General features: G+C 40.5%; 1 protein-coding gene across 2 annotated transcripts in view; it reads left to right on the plus strand.

The window, feature by feature from the left end:
- The first annotated feature begins 1,093 nt into the window (after positions 1-1,093).
- Positions 1,094-22,499, plus strand: part of SLC2A13 (solute carrier family 2 member 13) — a 409,059-nt gene continuing 387,653 nt past the window's right edge. For both annotated transcript variants that reach the window (XM_057701928.1, XM_057701929.1), the window contains exon 1: positions 1,094-1,781. In XM_057701928.1, coding sequence (XP_057557911.1) covers positions 1,226-1,781 — 556 coding nt within the window. In that variant the 5' untranslated portion in view covers positions 1,094-1,225. The remainder of the gene's footprint in view (positions 1,782-22,499) is intronic.

The raw sequence follows: 22,499 nt of genomic DNA on the forward strand, positions 1-22,499 counted from the left end.
TTCTAAAGAGGAGCTGTATAAAATGATTTACCAATGACTTAAGTCTAAGTGAGGAAAAAAAACTAACAACCGGCAAGTAACTCAACAGTTTAAGAAACTGGTGGCAAGTAATGTCATCTTTGCCCTGTTTCAAGCAAGTGAGGAGGTTAAAATTGCCCTGCAAATGGAGGGCAACAGTGCAGATTTCTCAGGGGAGAAGACATCCTTTCAGTGAGTATGTTGGGGGAGGTGGGTGGAGATTGCCTAGCAAACCTCAAATCGTATCAGATCTTGGGTTTACTTTGTCCTAGTGGGAGCTACTTGGTGATGCAAGAGTGGACTGTATCAATGTGGATTTTACACATCAGGGATCCACGGAAGGAGGTTTCGGGTTTACCTGGGGAGATATGTTATCTCTGTCCTCAAAGAAATAAGATGCACCGTGCCTTTAAACTAAGCACAAGTCGAGGAGGGACTGGCGATAAGAAACCGAACTGCTCCAAAGCAGACCCATGTATGTCACGCAGTCACAGGAGGAAGGAAGGGTACTTGCTATATGCCATAACGGGATATTTTCCCCTAGGCCCTCTGCAGCCTTGGCTTTTTTAAGGGGTTCTCTCCTTGTCTTTCCAAACCGTGCCATCCTCACAGGCCGCTCCCCCGGGTCTGGAAGCCTAGCACCGGGCACTCAAACGCTGGCTTGCTCCCCCTTTGCAGACCCCGCACCAGGGGGCTTAACGCTGTGAGGATGCCAGAACCGCGCAAGCAGGAGCCTTAGGTCAGAGATCGCGCTGGACCAGGGGGTGGGGTTTCGGGGTCCTGGATGGCGGGGGGGGGGGGGGGGGAGCTGAGGCCGGCCCCGCCCGGGGAGGGGGCGGAGCGTGTGTCCGGCCCCGCCCCGCCGGCGGGGGCTGCACGTGACCCGCGGCCCCACCCCCGGCGAGCTCCGCAGCGCCAGCTCGGCAGGCGCGCGGGCGTGAGTCTCGAGGGGGGACCCGCCAGGCTCCAACTCGGCAGCGCCGGGGCTCGGCGGGCAGCAACTTTCTCCCGGGGCGGCGGCGGCTGCTGCCGTGGCAGTCGGAGCGGGAGCCGGGAGGAGGAAGCAGCAAGGCGGAGGCGGCGGTTCCCGGTGCCCGCGCGGGCCGTCCAAGCCCTCCGATCCGCGACCGCCGGCCCGCGGAGCCTCGTCCCGCCCCCCGCCCCACCCCGCCCCGGGCAGCCCCGGGCAGCCCCGCGCCCCTGCCCTATGTCCCGCAAGGCGAGCGAGAATGTGGAGTACACGCTGCGGAGCCTGAGCAGCCTGATGGGCGAGCGGCGCAGGAAGCAGCAGGAGCCGGACGCGGCGAGCGCGGCCGGGGAGCGCAGCCTGCTGGCGGCCGCCGAGTCGAGCGCCAGCCTGCAGAGCGCGGGCGCGGGCGGCGGCGGCGTCGGGGACCTGGAGCGCGCGGCGCGGCGCCAGTTCCAGCAGGACGAGACCCCCGCCTTCGTGTACGTGGTGGCGGTCTTCTCGGCGCTGGGCGGCTTCCTGTTCGGCTACGACACCGGCGTGGTGTCGGGGGCCATGCTGCTGCTCAAGCGGCGGCTCAGCCTGGACGCGCTGTGGCAGGAGCTGCTGGTGTCGGGCACGGTGGGGGCGGCCGCCGTCTCGGCGCTGGCCGGCGGGGCCCTCAACGGCGTCTTCGGCCGCCGCGCCGCCATCCTGCTGGCCAGTGCCCTCTTCACCGCCGGCTCCGCCGTGCTGGCCGCGGCGGACCACAAGGAGACGCTGCTCGCCGGCCGCCTGGTTGTGGGGCTCGGCATCGGTGAGTTCCGGCCTGGCGAAGGGCGCCCGGGGGGTCCCTGGCCACACCGCCCTTGACCCTGGTCGCCGCGTCCCCTTTGGCCCCTTCGGGGGTCCCCGTCTGGCCGGCGCCCGAGAACACTCCGCGTCTCTTTGCTCCTGCTCCGAGAGCCCCCCCCCCCCGTTTGTTAGTCCGGCCTCTCGTGCTGCCCCCAGGGTGGGGGTGGGGGTTCGCTGTGGTCTCCCCCCTGAGCCCACGAGGAATCTTCGATCGCCCACGGACGAGTGAACCCGCGTGATTGTTGTTGCCTCTCGCAGCGCTTCCAGGAACCCCCGCGCATCACCGGCGTGTTCCTGGATCCAGCCCTACCTGATGTCTATCTAGAGCTTAGAGGCAGGGCCTCTTTACTTTCCAGCCTTGTCTCGCTTTGTGTCTCCGCTGCTAGACCCTTTCCTTTTATAGGATTCCAAACTCCGAACCCAATCAGTCGTAAAAGTCACAGTAAGAGAAATTTTAAAGTTAATCAAGTCATCGGGACTCTAGTCTTTGCTACTCCTCACTTTCCTTCTCTAGTCATTTATCTTTAGGGTGGAGTATTATTTTTTTTCTCTTCTTTTGTTTTTATTATTTGTATTGACCTTTGCTTTTCATTTTTTTCCCCAAATGAATTCTTGCCTTTTCTGTTTTTCTGACTTTTTCCTTTAAATCTGTAGTCACCCATTTTCCTCTTTGTTTTGCCGCTCCTGCTTTCCCTTCAGTCGTGTTCACTTCTTAAAATTCATTTAGGAACTGCTCGCCCTGTGGATAAATGCCCAGCAAGGTAGATGTTTGCAATTTACTTCCAAAATGAAGGGATTAAGGTTCCCTTGGCGTTGATTTTTTCACCATGGTTACTGAGCAGGGGAGGTGCAGTTGGTAAGTTCTTGGCAGATGGAAGCCATTGGGAATGTGCTCAGTACTATTAGAGAGCACTGTTGAGACAAAGTGGGGGGTTGAGACTTGAATCTCACTAGTAATTTTTCTGAGACACGCCGCTGATGCTTTTTTAATGTTTCCTTTCATAATTCAGTTTTTTTGTTTCCTTTAGGGTGCTGTTGAAGTATTTCTTCCCTATGGCTAGGGATTGATGAAATAGCCCTTTAAACCTGGGGTTCCTGATGATCTGTCCATTCACCACTTGTTTGACATTTATGTTTTTCACCTCTTCTCTGTAGGCTCTGTGGGGGAGAAAGAGCCCCATTTATACAACTCCACATGTGGGAAACATGGGCCTAAAACCCAGCTCACTGCACTTTTATATCCAAAATCCCTTATTACTGACTTCCCTTTTGTTTGTTTATTGCACTGTTAATTAGTGAAGCAGGGCAGGGCTCTCAGTAAAATGTTAAATTGGCACATTAAAGTCCAAAATGACCAAAAAGTACTGTTGAAATGAAACCTCTCTGTATAAAAACTACCTGTGCCTTCAGGATTCTTTTCACAGCATTCTCTGCATGGGACACCAGACTATCTTTTTTGTTTCTTCAGACATTGTAATAATGTAATTTTAGGTAACAAGATTTGTTCAGTAAGACTGTATCTTCTTTGTGATTTTGGAATTCAGTAGTGTTTTGCAGAGATCTCTAAATGAAATTTCCTAGTGTTTAGCTATGGCAGGTATTCGATATTTAGGTATTATGTTTACTCTTTTATCTGATAGGAAAATTAAGCCCCTTTTGTGTGTAAGGGCCCTTTCCAGATGTTGTGAGCAGAACCGTGAGGCGCGTTTATACTTCAGTAAGAGTGGCAGGGCAGGACTAAAGCAAGGTAGAACTTGCTAAGCTCCATAAGAAAGGATCACAGTGAGGGCTGATGAATTAAAAGAGGGTACGGTTACCCCCAGCAGAGGAAAGCCCAAGCTCTTCCAGATGAGAATGGTATGTTGCTGAGAGTATTTGACAGTAGAAATAAGGAGAGGACCTTGTAAGCCTGGGAATGAGTAAAGAGAGGAAAGCATAGGCTTTTACTTGGGGAACCAGGTAGATGCAGCAAAGAGGATGAAGCAGAAGGTAAGATTGGAAAGGTTGATGTGCAAGGACTGCGTGTGTCTGTGGCATCTGGGCTGCTTGCCTGATACTTCAGCCATGGTCCTGATTTAGTCCTGGTATGGCCTGTCTCACTCCTGGGGGAGCACCCCTTAGACGAGAAGCCCTGAGACAAAGTTTTGTAAAAAGTCCCCCTCCCTTGTAAAATGAAGAATGTTTTAAGATCATAAACAGGTTTTCACAGAGGCCACATTAAACATCACTACCTTTCAAATTAGGGTCTGTGTGATGCATGTAATTGTACCCGTAAAACCCTTAAAACTCACAAAGATTACTAACCATTCAGAAAAGAAGTCAAGTATTTTTAGCTACAAGGAAATGGGTCCTAACACCAGCAGTTTTTTGAAGGGACACAAAATCAGTTTTACTTGTTTAATACACTAAATTTGAGTTTATTTCATGCTTTTTTAAGTAGTTAAATTTTATGTGTGGTCAGGAGTTTTTTTCGCTTTTTGTTTTGTCCTTTTGAGGTTTAGTAAATGTTGAAGAATAACAAACTATGTCTTAAGTTATATTTTTCAGACAAGTTTGCAATGGTAATTTCTTTCTTCCACAAATTTACCTGTGGTAAATATAAGGCCTGGGAGGACAGGGTTTTTTGTTCATTTTGTTTACTAATGTACAGTACTCCCAGCCCGTAGGAGGCACTTGTACTTGTTGAATAAATGAGTGAATAGTAAGCAGAAACATTAAAAAATTCCATTGCTGATAAGGTATCTCTCTAAGTTAGGATTGTTATTTTTTTTGTGAGGGTATTATGAAGTACTTGAAAGGACATCTAAGAGTTTTAGTTTGTAATAGTTTAATGAAACAGTTTATTTAACAAATGCTAATTAAGCTTCCATTATTGATTCTGTCAGTTTTGGAGTAGGCAGTAATTAGATAAAAATCCCATTTTTATTAGAGGTGTTCATTCTCTAATAGAACAGAAAGGCCATCAACAAGCAATTAAACTACAATACAGGTTTCTTTTAAGTGCCATGGGAAACACAGAGGAACAGGCAATTGCATTTTGGGGGGGGGGGGGGATAAAATAGGACATATAATTAAGGAGGTTTTATAGAAATGGATATTTAAACTGAGGTTTGAAGGCTGAACAGGAGTTCAGCAGATTTACAGAATGCCGTGAAAGGAACTATTGCTTATTTAGTGCTTTGGTATGGACTAGGCACCCTGCTGTTACTTTACATAGGTTATCTCATTTAATACTTTTAGCTTTGGAAACAGGTCTCCTTTGTTGGATGCATACCTCATAGATATTGTGGGTTTGGTTCTAGACCACCGAAATAAAGTGAATATTGCAATAAAGTGAGTCATACAAACTTCCAGTGAGTATAAAGTTATATTTACACTATATAGTAGTCTATTGTGTACAAATAGTATTATGTCTAAAAAAACAATGTACATACCTTAATTTAAAAATAGTGCTAAAAATTCTCAACTCGCATGTGAGTCTTCAGCTAGTCATCTTTGCTGGTAGAGGGTCCTGCCCCCATATTGATGGCTACTGACTGATCAAGGTGGTGGCTGCTGAAGGCGGGGTAACTGGCAATTTTTTTTTTCTTTATAAACTTTTATTGAGATACCATTGACATACAATAAACTGCATATATTTAAAGTGTACAATTTGATATTTTTTTCCTTTTAGTAATGCATGTATGGCAATCCCAGTCTCCCAGTTCATCCTACCCCCAACCTTCCCCACTTTCCCCACTTGGTGTCCGTATGTTTGTTCTCTACATCTGTGTCTCTGTTTCTGCCTTGCAAACCGGTTGATCTGTACCATTTTTCTATATTCTGCATGTATGTGTTAATATATGATATTTGTTTTTCTCTTTCTGACTCACTTCACTATGTATGACAGTCTCTAGGTCCAGCCATGTCTCTACAAATGTCTCAGTTTCATTGCTTTTTACAGCTGAGTAATATTCCATTGTATATATGTACCACATTTTTTTTATCCATTCATCTGTTGATGGACATTTAGGGTGCTTCCATGTCCTGGCTTTTGTAAATAGTGCTGCAATGAACATTGGAGTGCATGTGTCTTTTTGAATTATGATGTTCTCTGGGTATATGCCCAGGAGTGGGATTGCTGGGTCATATGGTAACTCTACTTTTAGTTTTTCAAGGAACCTCCATACAGTTCTCCATAGTGGCTCTATCAATTTACATTCCCACCAACAGTGCAAGAGGGTTTCCTTTTCTCCACACTCTCTCCAGCATTTACTATTTGTAGATTTTCAAATTTTCTGATGATGCCCATTCTAACTGGTGTGAGGTGATACCTCATTGTAGTTTTGATTTGCATTTCTCTAATAATTAGTGATGTTGAGCAGCTTTTCATGCACCTCTTGGCCGTCTGTATGTCTTCTTTGGAGAAATGCCTGTTTAGGTCTTCTGCCCATTTTTTGATTGGGTTGTTTTTTTGATATTGAGCTGGATGAACTGTTTATATATTTTGGAGATTACTCCTTTGTCTGTTGATTTGTTTGCAAATATTTTCTCCCATTCTGGGCGTTGTCTTTTCGTCTGGCAATTTCTTAAAATAAGACAACAGTGAAGTTTGCTGCATCAGTTGACTTCCTTTCACAAATGATATCTCTGTAGCATGCGATGCTGTTTGATAGCATTTTACCTATAGTTAGAACTTCTTTCAAAATTGCAATCAGTCCTCTCAAACACTACCACTGCTCAGCTAACTTTATGTATTGATAATATTCTAAATCCGTTGTTGCCATTTCGACACTCTTCCCAGCGTCTTTACCAGGAGTAGATTTCATCTTGAGAAACCAGTTTCTTGGCTCATCTGTGAGAAGCACCTCCTGATCTGTGAAAGTTTTATCATGAGACGTCAGCAGTCCAGTCCCATCTTCAGGCTCCACTTCTAATTCTGGTTCTCTTGCTGTTTCCACCATGTCTGCAGTTACTTCCTCTGCTGAAGTCAACCCCTCAGAATCCTCATTGAGGGTTAGAATCAACTTCTTCCAAACTCTTGTTAATGTTGCAAAATAGACCTCATCCTGTGACTCTCTGATATTCTTAATGGCATCTGGAATGGTGAATCTTTTACAGAAGGTTTTCAATTGACTTTACCCGTATCTGTCAGAGGAGTCTCTATGTATGGCAGCTGTTATTCTTAAATAATGACTTGAAAGTTGAAATTACTCCTTGATCCATGGGCTGCAGAATGGATGTTATGTCAGCAGGCATGAAAACAACATCAATCCCGTACATCTCCGTCAGAACTCTTGGGTAACCAGGTGCATTGTCAATGGGCAGTAATATTTTGAAAGGAATCTTCTTTTCTGAGCAGTAGGTCTCAATAGAGGGCTTAAAATATTCAGTAAACCATGTTGTAAACAGATGTGCTGTCATCCAGGCTTTGTTCCATTCATAGAGCACAGACAGGGTAGATTTAGCCTAATTCTTAAGGGCCCTGGGATTTCTAGAATGGTAAATGAGCATTGGCTTCAACTTAAAGTCACCAGCTGCATTTGCCCTGAAGAAGAGAGTCAGCCTGTTCTTTGAAGCACTGAAGCCAGGCATTGACTTCTCTATCTCTGGAAGTCCTAGAAGGAATCTTCTTCCAATATAAGGCTGTTTTGTCTGTGTTGAAAATCTGTTGTTTAGTATAGCCACCTTCATTAATTATCTTTACTAGATCTCCTGGGTAACTTGCTGTAACTTCTCCTTCAGCTCTTGCTGCTTCACCTTGCTCTTGTGTGTTACGGAGACAGTTTCTTTCCTTAAACTGCATGAACCAACCTCTGCTAGCTTCAGGCTTCTCTTCTGTGGTTTCCTGACCTCTCTTAGCCTTTGTAGAATTGAAGAGAGTTAGGCCTTTGCTCTGGATTAAGCTTTGGTTTAAGGAAATGTTGTAGCTGGTTTGATCTTCTGTGAGACCACTACAACGTTCTCTGTATTAGCAAAGGACTATTTTGTTTTCTTACTATTTGTGTATTTGCTTAGTAGTACTTGTAATTTCCTTCAACTTTACCATCACAACTTGGCTAACTGGTACAAGAGGCCTAGCTTGTGGCCCCTCTTGGCTTGAGACTTGCCTTCCTCACTGAGCGTAATCATTTCTAGCTTTTCATTTAAAGTGAGAGACCTGTGACTCTTCAGTTTAACACTGAGGGACTGTTAAATGTAGGGATATTCATTGGCCTAAATTAAATATCGTTGTGTCTCAGGGAAATAGGGAGGCCTGAGGACAGGAGGAGAGAGGCTGGGAGCTGTTGGTTCCTGGAGCAGTCAGAACAAGCAAAACGTTTATTGATTAAGTTCCCATTTTATATGGGGACGATTTGTGGTGCCCCCAAAACAATTATGTTAGTAACATCAAAGATCGCTGATTGCAGATCACCACAGTAAGTATAATAATAATGAAAGAGTTTGAAATATTGTGAAAATTACCAAAATGTGACCCAGAGACATGAAATGAGCAGGTGCTTCTGGAGAAGTGGTACCAGTAGACTTGCTCCATGCAGGGTTGCCACAGATCTTCAATTTGGAAAAAATGTAGTATCTTCAAAGCCCAGTGAAACAAGGTATGCAATAAAACAAGGTACAGCAGTTAAAAGACAAGGTCACTGGTGCAAAATCAGAATTAAAAAAATAGAGCCTCAGAGTCTTTTGCTCTTTCAATTACTGGACATTTAAGTTAGAATTAACAGCAAGTGTAAAGGCACCAAAAAGTAAAAGCAGTGTATGAAGCAAAAAGTGACTGAAGGGTAGTGATTGGTCAGTCATGAAACTGGAATGATTTTTTGCGGGGAATGGGGTGGATTAGGCTGAATAGAGTTTATTTGGTCTTGCCTATGCAGGGACAGTCTTTGGAGATTTTCAGTTGTAAATGATGTGATTAGATGAAACATCCCTTGAATTTTTTTTCTTCTTTAAACCATTCTGCTTTTAAACTCTTTCTTCTTCAAACTTTTGTCAACCCCCCTCCCTCCCAAAAAAAATTCAGGAGGCTGCAAATAAGAAAAGAATTTATTTGGGGTCTTAAGAATTGTGATTTGGGAGATATAGATTCAGGTAACCCTGAAAGAGTGTTCCAAGGAAGAGAAAGAGTCAGGTAAAGACAAAAAGTCACGAGGTTGCTGAAAGTTGCCTGGCAAGAATTGTAATTTTCTGATGCAAGCTGGAAAATATCTATCCTTAAGGAATCACGCGTAGAGAACAGACTTGAGGACACGGAGGTGAGGGGAAGCTGGGACGAACTGAGAGAGTAGCATTGACATATACATACCACCAAATGTAAAATAGATGGCTAGTGGGAAGCTACTACAGAGCACAGGGAGATCAGCTTGATGCTTTGTGATGACCTAAAGGGGTGGGATAGGGAGGTTGGGAGGGAGGCTTAAGAGGGAGGGGATATAGGGATATATGTATGCATGTGGCTGATTCACTTTGTTGTACAGCAGAAACTGATACAATACTGTAAAGCAATTATACTCCAGTAAAGATTAAAAAAAAAAGAATCATGAATTGTTTCAGAGTAGGGGTCCAATAAGTATTGGGTGGGCCAAAAGGTTTGTTCATTTTTTTTCCCATAAGATGGCTCTAGTAGCACTTAACTGTCTTTAACTGCATTTGAAACAGTTTTGTTAGGTGGTCTGTGACAGCTATCATATCAGCATGCATTTGAAAAAGACTTCAAAGTTGGTGACTTTTTGTGTAGCCATTTTAATATTGAAGGTGGAAGAAAAACAACATTTTCAGCACATTATGCTTTATTATTTAAGGAAAGGTAAAAACGCTTAAAAAGATTGTGCAATGTATGGAGAAGGTGCTGTGACTGATCGAATGTGTCAGAAGTGGTTTGCGAAGTTTGTGCTGGAGATTTCTTGCAGGATGGTGCTCTGCAGTCAGGTAGACCAGTTGAAGTTGATAGCGATCAAATCTTCTATCAGGATAAGGCAAGACCACTTGTTTGTTTGATGACCAGGCAAAACTGTTAAAGCTTACCTGGGAAGTTCTGATTCATCCACCGTATTCATCAGACATTGCACCTTCAGATTTTCATTTATATCGGTCTTGGTGAAAATGAGAAATGTATCTTTTATTTTTACTTAAAAAACTGAAGACACTTTTTGGCCCACCCGATATCTTGAGTTTCTGGCAGGCGTTCTGGGTGACTTTATCAGGTCCAAAGCTTAGATTTTATCCAGGCTGAGAAATGCACTTTCTTAATGGCCTCCCAGCTGCATTGAAGAGAGCTCTCTTAGCAATGCTGACTCCATTTTGATTTTCCTTTCACACCTTGCCTCTTTGAATTTTGTAGTATTAGAAATCCTTTGCCAAGATAGTTACCCCAGGGTGGCTAAAACATATGGTCGTGAATTACTGGAATAGGAAGAGTCAGTGGGCCCTTCAACAGAAGTCTTTGAAAAACATAAAGGTATCAAGCAGTGGAGTATACTGTTCACTCTTTGATTAGAATGTATAATTATATTAAATGAGTCACATAAAAGAAGCATCAGAAATCAGGGGTATTTGTATGTTTTAATTTAAGGGTTCAGTTTCCTTGACTAGTTACAATAAAACCAGCTTATTTAGTACTCATTTTGAAAATGGCATTATTTTAGCTTTTGGTTTCATCAGAGGTTCCTTTGGTCTTTTTGGTTCCTCTGGTCTCTCATCCTTGACTTGAGTCCTGGGACCAGAGTTTCACCATTGTTCCTGCCCTACTAATGACACCATATTTTTCAGATAGGACACAAATTTGCGAACTCAGAATTTATTGTATTCTACAGAGTAATCTTGTTTTTATGTCCTTTACACAGTTACATTTTGTATTTGTTTAGCAAAATTATACCTACAATCAAAGGTTTTAGGTGTGGTTAGGTAAAGAAGGACGGAAGAAGTGTGCGTTTGCACGTTTGGCTTCATTTGATTGCTGTCTGGGACCTTGTGCCTCTCATGCATAACACACACATGTTGTTGTGAAAGGGCAGAGTGTAAGAGTGTTATACTGTTATCACCGTTAGCATGTGCATAGCCAAAAAGCACACAATGTGATTTCGCCCTTTTTCCTTGGTGTTGGCATTTACTGCCTGTTATGAATGGTGATTTAGCGATTTAGTGCCTGTGTGGGGCATATCAAAAAGTGTCTAAATTCACATATTTACCAGCATTCAAAACCTTTACTGAGAATTGACATGTTAATTTATACAGCACTGGTTTTGCTGAATTAATCTTAGATTTACACCAGTTTCTCCTCTGTCGGCCTCTGTTCCGGTACTTCCTCTACTGGAACACGGTTTGTAGTTGCTTATTGCAGCTTTTAATTGATATGTTATAGCCTGTTGAGTCATGCTTTCCGAAAGTGTAAGTTCTTTTCAAATAGCACTTTGAATTTTTATCCTTTAATGCAAAGCAAATGTAAAATCGTCTTTGATCAAAATGCCATGCAATACTGAGATTAATATCAATAAGGAATTTCTTTTAAGGTAATCAGAATCAGACAGATTTTTAAATAGTTAATCATCAGTGCCGGGTTTTTTTTTTTTTTTTTTTTTTGCAGCCACATTTGTTCCCTTCCCAACACCTCATAATTTCTTTCAGTTTTATCTTCTTTTAAAGCAGGATTTCTGTATTGTATTTATGCTCTCTACTGATGTGAAACTGACATGCAACATAAAGCTTCGTTTGACTTGTGTTTCCTTGTTTCACACACATTAACAGTTTGTGTGCACCACCCACACCTCTACCTCCACACTTATATCTGGTGGCGTTGACGCTGCAGAGTTATAGTGAGAATTATGACCTAATTATGTTTGCCTAGTAGTATCGCATCACCCTCTTTGAGTGAGTTGTCAGTGAGATGACGTAAGTGTTCACGTGAGTTCCGGGAAGTTGTTCGTGTGACTTCTGTATAAAACATTTCTCTTTTTCATCCATCCATACTTCCCTCTTCTGTGTTTTAAGCTCAGAGTAAGAACACAGCCTGAGTTGACTGATTCACACTAATGTCTTTGGCTTTAACACCCCTACTGATATATAGAACCTGCTGGTAGATCTCAAATAGCAAGCAGTCTTTGCCGTCTGTACTCAAAAGCACATAAAACTATTTTCCTTTTTTCTTCCTGATTGAACTTGGTTCCTTTATGCATTCTTCTTGTCTACAACTCTTTTCATTTCCTTACCTTTCTTTGTCCTTTGACCTTCGGAGTAAAGAGTAAGCAACACATCTATAGAGAAAACTTTGTCTGAAGGAAAGTCTGTACTTGGTAGAAAACCCCAAAACATTTTTCCACATTTAAAATTTAACTTTCTTGGGTGTATAGAGGAAAAAATAGCCAAGTTTTACAGATACTTCTAAACTCAAGTTGGGAGGGAGCACTGCATGCTTCATACTTAGGCCTTTTATTAAATATTAGCACCATTGTTTGGAATGGTGTGGTCTGGAGTGTGTGTCAAAAGCCACACAGCAGAAGCCTCAGTTCACAACAAGGCTGAGCAGTGTGATGGGGTCCCCGTGCCATCATGGTGGCACCAGCATCCTTCTGTACTGATTTCAGCATCTCCCTGCCCTGTGCCAGAGGGAGTCTCCCCAGTCCCTTCAAGGCAGAATGTGAATTGGCAGTCGATTTAGCTGCTAACATTTATTCAGTGCTTACTCTGTGCCAGACACTCTTCTAAATGTTTTGCTTACATTCACGTAATTTTAATAACCCAGTGAGATAATACTGTTACAGGCATACCTCATTTTAATGTGCTCCACAGATAATTGCGCTTTTTACAAATTGACGTTTTGTGGCAATCCTGCGTTGAGCAAGTCTGTCAGCACCATTTTTTCCAACAGCATGTGCTCATTCCATGTCCCTGTGTCACATTTTGGTAATTGTTGCAGTATTTCAAGCTTTTTCATTTTTATTTTATTTGTTGTGATGATTTGTGGTCAGTGATCTTTGCTACCACTGCAAAAGATTATGACGAGTCAGAGGCTCAGATGATGGTTAGTATTTTTAGCAATAAAGTGCTTTTTAATTAGAGTAGCACATTGAGTTTTTAGACTTAATGCTGACTTGCTTTATTGCAAGATTTGTTTTATTGTGGTGGTCTGGAACTGAACCTGCAGCATCTCCGAGGTATGCCTGTATCTTCTTTTAAAGGAGAGCATCTTTAGGTGGAAAGAGATGAAGTAACTCTCATGGTCACAGAGCTCCTGAGTGGTGGAGCCAGAGATCACTCCCAAGACGTCTGGCTTCAGAGCCTGTCCACGCTCAGCTGTTCAGTAACTCTGTCATTTCTCCCTGAAACTAGCATACTTGTTTTTTTACCGTGATATATTATGTGAATGTTACTTTTAAAATATAAAATTTTTAAATGAGGTTTTCAAGAACAGGGCCGCAGCATGTGAAGGCATGACAGTGAGGAAAACAAAGCTTAGCAGTTAGAACATCTCTTTCCTTTGCTAAGAGCTTGTGAACAGGGATGCCTGTAATCAGAGCTCCTGTGTTGCACAGCTCCAGGGGGCTCATGTACACTGTATTCACCTTTGAGGGGGTCCATTCACATGGGATATGGCGAAAATGGGGCCCCCTGAAGTTGGAGAGCACAGAGGTACTGCCTATGATACAGCAGCTAAAATTAAAGACTGCTGTTTTTCCCTGTAAGTTCCTGATGTTCTCTCTGCTTGGAACGAGCTTTTCAATAACATTCTCTCTACCCCTTGTTCCAAAGCCATTTACTGAGTGATGACTTTGTTGGGTTTTGGAGAGAGAAAGAAAAAAATAGTCCCTGTTCTGCAAAGACCCAAGTCTAGTGGGGGAAAGACAAACATGAGAGCACAGTAACATGTTCTTAATCCTACAATAGGAGTATCTGTAGGATGCTTACTCATCCTTCTAGGTTCAGCTTTATTGTGAAAGTTTTCTCAGTTGGCCTCTGCTAAACACTGGCACTTTCTCTGAACCAACTCATGGCCTTTAACTGTGTATTTCCTTGTAATGTATATATATCTTTTTGGCCATGACTCATCTCCCCTGGTAGAACAGAAACTCATGGAGTTAGGTAATTAGGCATTAATAGTGTTTATGTCCTTTTACTGCACTGAGTTAACACACTGTTTATATATTAAGCTGTTAAGTATGTAGTAAACTAAGGAGTACATAAAAGTAATACCCAAAAGAACATTGCTATAGTTGAACACTAGAAGCCTCAGATACATACTTAATTGCTGTACTGTTAATTCAGAAATGGAAGTAACATGGTGGTGAAGCTTGAGCCCTTTGGATTCACACTGCCTGGGTTCACACCCTGGCCAGCTACTTACTACCTGGGTGATTATGTCAAGGCTTGTGCTTCAGTTTCCTCATCTGTAGAATGGTGATAATACTTGCCTCCTATGGAAGTTAAGAGGATTAAATGAGTTCATATTGGTAAACGTGCTTTAAAGTGCCTGGCAAAGTAAAGCATCAGTGTTTGTTAAACATTCACACATAAGATGCGTAACCTTGGGCATTTACTACTGTGTGCCTCAGTTTCCATGTCTCCAAAAATGAGTGTTAGGATCATGCTTAGAAAATAGGGTTGTTATAGAAATTAAATGAGATAATTCATGTAAAAGTATCTGGCTATCAATAAATGGTAGTTCTTGGTATCAGCTGTAGCCATTTTGATCATTGCCTTAACGACTTTTGCAATCAGTGTGAATTAAATTATCCTTAGATTTTTATGTTTATCATAAGTAGTAACAGATGAGTAAAAATTCCATAATATAAATTGAACAGTCAAACTTGAAAGACAGAGTGAGTAGTTTAAAAGCGGGGCTCAAGTGTTCAGTTATATTATGTAAAATGTATTTTCCAGCAAGACAGATAAAGGTTTGAACTGGGTCTTGAAGAACGTTACAAACATTGGTTTTCTGGTGGGGGAAGGGGAGAGTGAAAAATGTCAAGTATTGAGCAAAGTAGGCAGTTTTTCTTGGCTAGGTGGAGGAGTTGAATAAGAAAGTAAAAATGTGAACCTGTTTGTTAGAGCTAGTAATAAGGACGCAGTTGGAGCTGTGATATTAGATCTGTCTTGTAATATAATATTTTATATACCTACTTACAGACAAAATAGTTCAAGTCTCAGTGGAAAAGATATATATCTGCCTTTTAAGAGGCAAAGAATGAACAGCATTAATAAAACTTGAAAAACTTTTCGAATAAAAAGAATGTTAATAATGGAAACTTTCATATAAAACCTCATTATCATATTTTTGGGCCTAGTTTATGACTCCATGTCAGGAACTCATTCTGTAGAACATAGCAAGAAAATTGGAAAGTATAAATCCTGTGCTTAGTATTTTAAGGACTAAACATTAACCATTTAATGTTTGCTTAGCAATTGCTTGTAGTTTTGAAAGAAAAATACGACTGAAAACAAGTTGCAAACACATCTAACAGTAGATTTCAAAGATTCTTGAGATACAGTCATTGTTAGAAACTAACATCGGCATAAGTTTTGAAGCAGTTACTGCTATGCCTACCTAATTCTAGTATTTACTATAAAATCACAAAGAAAATGGCTTCTAGAACTCCTCCCTCCACTATTTTTGGGTGGATAAACATAGTCAGTATAAGTGGTCCTCTGTGATTTTGTAGGTGGAATAGCATGTGCATCTGGACTATCTCAGAGGCCATGCAGGGCCCCTCCTGCCCACCTGGCAGTGAAATTGGTGAGGCTGGGAAAGGTACAAAAAACACACAAAACCCAAGACTGTTCAAGTCCTTGGTCATGTCTCTTGAAAGCAAGCTTGTTGGGAATTCTTATAAAATCTTTCGTTGTATTCATTCCTATGTTAGGAAAATATCTAGAATTTTTAGGAGTTTACTATTCCTTCTTCTGCCTGTTTGGGGATATGATGCTTACTTAAAAGTAGCTTAATAGAGGTATTGTAAAAAGTCAAAAGTGGTGAATCCTAAAACAAAGTCTGTTGTTTATGTCTGTATGTGTATGTGTTTTGTGTGCATTCACTCATTAACCAAGAGGGTTAGTACTTTCCCTTAAGCGTGAATTAAAGGAAGTGCAGCGAAGTTAGGTAAATTAGTACTGTTCGTGACAGTGCTGAGATTCAGCTTCAGGTTTCTGATCAGGGATCAATGTGTGCCTTACCTCTCCACTATGTGATAAATGCAGTTTTTGATTGCAAAAGCTAAATGTAGTTACAACGATATTTCCTAGGTTAGTACATGTATATACATATATATGCATAAAATATGTAATATATAATATGTTTTATGTGGTATAATATATTATTAAAAGCAGGAAAGAGATGAACAGAACAGAATAAAAACGTCAGCAGTAGATCCAACTATTTGTAAGAGTTTCATATAGAACAAATCAGATAAGACAACAAGGAAAAGAAAGAATTATTAAAAATAACTGAGAAAAAATAATACAAAGAAAAATAATGTAAATGAAATTTGATTTCATATTCTCATTAATACCATATTGGTTTAAGAATCTAAGTTTAAAAAAATAGGAACATTAACAAATTGGAGAATAAATATTATTTGATCATTTCAATAGATGCAGAAAAAGCTTTTGACAAAATTCAGCATTCACTTATGATAAAGGCTCTCCACAAAGTGGGTGTAGAGCGAACATGGTTCGACATAATAAAGGCCATATATGACAAACCCACAGCTAACATCATACTCAGCAGTGAAAAGTTGAAAGCATTTCCTCTAAGATCAGGAATGAGATGAGGATGACCACTCTCACCACTTTTGTTCAGTATAGTATTTGAAGTCCTAGCCACAGCAGTCAGACAAGAAAGAAATAAAAAGAAATCCAAATTGGAAAAGAAGTTTGCAGATGGCATGCTACTATACATAGAAAATCCTAAAGATGCCACCAAAAAACTACTAATGGCTCATCGAAAAATTCAGTAAAGTTGCAGGATACAAGATTTAATATACAGAAATCTGTTGCTTTTCTGTGCACTAATAATAAACTATCAGAAAGAGAAATGAAGAAAACAATTCCATTTACCATCACATCAAAAAGAATCAAATACCAGGAAATCTAAGGAGGTAAAAGACCCTTACTCAGAAAACTATAAGACACTGATGAAAGAAGTTGAAGATGACACAAACAGCTGGAAAGATATATCATGTTCAAAAGAATTAATATTGTTAAAATGATCATGCTACCCAAGGCAATTCATTGCAATTCCTATCAAAATACCAATGGCATCTTTTCACAGAACTAGAACAAATAATTTTAAAATTTGTACGGAAACATAAAAGACCCTGAATATCCAAAGCAATCTTGAGAAAAAAACAGAGCTGGAAATATCATGCTCCTTGACTTCAAACTATACTACAAAGCTACAGTCATCAAAACAGTCCAGTACTGTCACAAAAACAGGCATATAGATCAATGGAACAGAATAAAGAGCTAAGAAATAAACCTACACTTGTGTTCAGTTAATCTATGACAAAGGAGGAAAGAAAACACAGTCTCTTGGGAAAAGACCATCTCTTCAATAAGTGGTTCTGGGAAGACTGGATAACTACATGTAAAAGAATGAAATTAGAACATTTTCTCACACCATGTACAAAAATAAACTCAAAATGGATTAAAGGCCTAAATGTAAGACCAGAAGCCATAAAATTAGAAGAAAACATAGGCTGAACACTTTGACATAAATTGTACCAGTATTTTTTTTAATCTGTCTCCCAAGGCAAAGAAAACAAAAGCAAAAATAAACAAATGAAACCTAATTAAACCTAAAATCTTTTGAACAGTAAAGGAAACCATCAACAAAACAAAAAGACAACCTGCTGAATGGGAGAAATTATTTGCAAATGATATGACCACTAAGGGGTTAGTATTCCAAAATACATAAACAGCTTCTACAACTCAATATGGGAAACAAAAAAAACCCAGTTAAAAAAGGGTAGAAGACCTGAATAGACCTTTTTTCAAAGAAGACATACAGATGGCCAACAGGCACGTGGAAAGATGCTGAACGTTGCTAATCATCAGAGACATGCAAATCAAAACGACAATGAGATATCACCCACACCTGTCAGAATGGCTATCATCAAAAAGACCACAATTACAAAAGTTGGGAGGATGTGGAGGAAAAGGGAACCCTTGTATACTGTTGGTACAAACGTAAATTGGTGCAGCCACTGTGGAAAACAGCATGGAGAGTCATTTAAAAACTAAAAATAGAACTTCCATATTATCCAGCATTTTCACTCCTGGATATATACATCGAAAACGAAAACTAATTTGAAAAGATGCACGTACCTCAATGTTCATAGCAGCGTTATTTATAATAGCCAGTATATGGAAGTAGCCTAAGTGTCCATCGACAGCTGAATGCATAAAGATGTGGTATATATGTACAATGGAATACTACTCAGCTATAAGAAAGAATGAAGTTTTGCCATGTGCAACAACACATATTGTTGCCTGAAGGTTATTATGCTTAGTGAAATAAATCAGACAGAGAAAGATAGATATGGTATGTTATCACTTATTAGTGGAATCTAAGAAATGAGTGAATATTACAAAATAGAAACAGATTCCCAGATACAGAGGTCAAACTAGGGGTTTCCCATAGGGAGAGAGAAGCGGGGAGGGGCAAGATTGGGGTAGGGGATTAAGAGATTCAAACTTCTATGTATAAAATAAATGAGCTACAAGGATATGTTATACATTACAGAGAATATAGCCAATATTTAAAATAATTTTAAATGGAGTATAATCTATAAAAATTTTGAATCACTATGTTGTACACCTGAAGTAATTGTAAATCAACTATACCTCAATAAAAAATAGTGTTAAAATAAATGTCATCAAAATTAAAAAAATAGGAATGGAGTAATTTTCTTTTATCTGTGTCAGTGACATGGTTCTTTATATCGTAATATTTATTTATTTTTAAATAAGTTATTTATTTTTGGCTGTGTTGGGTCTTTGTTGCTGTGCATGGGCTTTCTTTACTTGCAGCGAGCGGGGGCTACTCTGTTGCAGTGCGAGGACTTCTCATTGTAGTGGCTTCTCTTGTTGTGGAGCACAGGCTATAGGCACACGGGTTTCAGTAGTTGTGGCACTCAGGCTCAGTAGTTGTGGCGCACGGGCTTAATTGCTCTGTGGCATGTGGGATCTTCCTGGACCAGGGATCGAACCTGTGTCCCCTGCATTGGCAGGCAGATTCGTAACCACTGTGCCACCAGGGAAGTCCCTATTATAATTTTTAAAACCTAATCAGAGGTTTTAAAAGCAAATGACAGATTGGAAAAATATTGTGGTACATTTATTTACCTAAAACTTAATATATTTATGCTCAAAGCATATTAGGTAGACTGTTCACAGCAAGAAAAAATGCAATTAGTGAATAAACTCTTGGGAAAGTGTTAAACCTTGTTAAAAATTAGAAGTGAAAATTAAGATAACATTATAGTTAGTAAATTAGAAAAAGCTCAGGGTTGTACCCTAGGAAGGGATTTTTCTGGTTTAAAATATATTGGGATAATTTTCTTTAGAGAATACTCTAGATAATAGCAAGGCCTATTTAACATATTTCATGCATTAGTTCTTTTGATCATGAATTCAACAAACCTATTTTGAGTTACTCATATATTTTAGATACCAAAGTAAATAGTTGGAATGTGGAAGTTAATCTGATGAGGTGTGTGCTCTTGGAGTTCACTTTGATCAGATATTCTTTGATCTGGAAAGTTTACTTGAGGGATTATACCATAAAGAGATAAAAATTCATTTTGCATAAAGATATTTATATATGTATACTATGTAATTTTTTAAAAATGGGGGGGGGGAACCTCCAAGTGCCTAGTGACTGGGAAATAATTCTGTAGACCATGGTATACAGAGGAAATTACATTGCTATTAAAATGAAAACGTGGACCTGAGATACACATAAACCCACAAGTAATAAATCCAAAGAATAGAACCTAGTTGTACGGATACACTGGTTAAGTTATCTAAAAAGTTATGGATGGACAGAGTTTGGAAGAAGGCATAAAATTGTATGTATAATTTACATATGACAAAATGGACTTTATATTTCATTTTTTACTATTTCCTTTATAATTGTCATGATAACTATGCCTGGATTTCATATTTTTGTTTTAAAATACACAGACACATGTATAACAAAACAGTCCAGCAATAGAATTTTTTTACAAATGAAATTTTACCTCTTATTTTATGGAATAACCTTTTAAAAAACTGAAGACAAGTGAAAACAAAACAAACAAACAAATGACGACAAAAATGTTGTAAAGACTCTAATCACATGAAAGTTGCATTGTTGTATTTTTTTCTCCCAGTTTTTAACTCATTGCATGAATTACCAAGACCTCATGATATGTCATGCACATTTTTTGATCTTATTATTTTTTTTAATGAATCCTAGGAAAGAATCTTGCTGACTTTACCCCTATGAAAAATAGAAACACATAGAATGATGGTGTCCATTCCCAAACTCCCTCATCTCCTTGGTGTTTCCTCAGATATCACTGCCTGCACTGCCCAGAGGTTCTGTCTTCCACTGTTCATGCTTCTGGCCAAGGCCAGCCCCTCTGCTTGTGTCTGAGAGCTCATCCCTTCTCTCATTCAAAGCTATCATTCCAGCTATTTCCCCCTTTCTTTTATAAAATTCTCTTCCTTCTGGATCATTCCCATAAGCATGTATACATGCTGTTATTTTTGCCATCTGAAAAAAAAAAGACAACTTTCTACCTCATTTCATCTTTCAGTTACTATCTCATTTATCTCTCTCTCTCTTTTTTTTTTTTTTACACAAAACAGTTTCGGATGGCATTTCTTCTCTTCAATTCCTCTCTTTCCATTTTTTGTGACCCCCCCCCCCCTCCTTTCCAGGTAGGATTTTGCTCTTAACATTCTACCTGCATTGCTCATGTCAAGATTCCATGCCCTCTGTGTTGCTTAATCCAAGGACGGTTTTCAGTCCTTATCCTAAATGTCAAAGGCATTTGACACAGGAAATCATGACTTTGTGGAGCACTTTGGCTGGCTTTTTGGGCACCACACTATCCTGGATTTTCCTTAGGCTGTTCTTTCTCGATGGGCTTTGCCGATTCTTCCTCATCTCCCATGCCTCTTTAAGTTTGGCAAGCTCCAGGGATCCTCCTTGGAGCTCTCCTCCTCTGCGGGTGCATCCACACTGCGGGTGATCTCATCCCATCTCATTAGGATGCCTTCTGTGTGCTGAGAACTCCCAAATCTAGGTCTCAGCCCAGACCGCTCTCCAGATCTCCATACTCCTGTCCACAGATTCTCACCCAACTTGCTGCTTCGCCCACCACCTTCCACATTCCAGGTAAGGGCATCCTTCCTGGTGTCTGGGTCAAAAGCCTTGGAGTTGTCCTTGATTCTCATGCCCCACATTCAATCTGCCAGGAAATCCTCTGAATCTATATTCTTATAGATTATATAACTGTAATTAGCTTCTAATTATATCTAGATTCTGTTTCTCATCACTTCCACTGCTATTCAACCCTGATCCAAAATGCCATCTCTCACTTGGAGCACTGCAACCCTCCTAACACTTCACTTTGTCCTTTTCTTGACACTTTTGCTGCCCTTTCTCCACATGGCAGCCAGAATGATTCTTATGTAAATCGGATTATGCCAGTTCACTACTGCTCTTAGTGCTGCCCTCAGTATCTCCCCGCCTCTCTCAGAGTAAAAGCCAGTGGCCTGCAGTGCTGGAGTGTTCTTGCCTTTCCCCTAGCCTCCTGTGATCTTACTTCCTTCCACTTCTCCCTACTCCTGCTCCAGCCACCCTGGCCTCTAGGGCCTTTGCAAGGCTGTTTCCTCTGCTAAGAAAGCACTGGCCAGGTATCCACTTCAGTTCCTCCTCTTTGCATTTACTCAAATGTCTCCTAGTGAGTTCTTCCTTAATCTCCGTGTTTAGTTTCAGGCCCCACCACTGGCATTCCCTGTTCTCTTTTTAAAAATTTCTTACCTTTTTAACTCTATTTTTTCTCCCTGTTTTATTTTTCTCTGTGATACTTTTCAGTAACTGATATTTATGTTACATGTTTTTTCCCTCCACTAGAATGTAATCTCTGTGAAGGCAGGTTTTTATTTCTCTGTTTTGTTTACTCCTGTTCCACGAGTGCATTGTATAGTATCAGGCACATGGCAGACATCCAATAAATGCTTAATGAGTAGATACAAACAAAAACTGTGTAACCCTGGTGAGTAATGTTTGAGCTGAGATTGGATTATCTTTGCGTCAGGGATATAGTAGGAAGTGTGTGCAGTGGGTGGAGGTAGTGTTCTCTAGGTTACTTCTGACTCAAGTCTGTGGTTTCAAATTTTTTAAAGTAGTTGGGGAAAAACATTATTTTTAAGTTCAATTAAGACGTTTAAAAAGTCTTATTCTCAGTATCTGGGACAAAAGCGGATCTCTTCATCAGTCTTGCGAGTCCAAAAAAATAGAAGTTGATTTGTGTATGAAAAATGAAAGACATGCTACATTGACATACAATAGTGAAATCAACTGGCCTGCAAACATTATGTGGTGCATGTCCTTTTCAGATGCTACTAATGCTCTAATGTTTCTGTTCTTTCCTCACAGGGAGATTTGTGGGAGGAAAGATTATGATTTAAATAGTTGCATCTTTTTAGTTGTACCTGCAAT

The sequence above is a fragment of the Hippopotamus amphibius genome, chromosome 12 (genome assembly GCF_030028045.1).
Source record: "Hippopotamus amphibius kiboko isolate mHipAmp2 chromosome 12, mHipAmp2.hap2, whole genome shotgun sequence".
In the NCBI taxonomy this organism is placed as follows: domain Eukaryota; kingdom Metazoa; phylum Chordata; class Mammalia; order Artiodactyla; family Hippopotamidae; genus Hippopotamus; species Hippopotamus amphibius.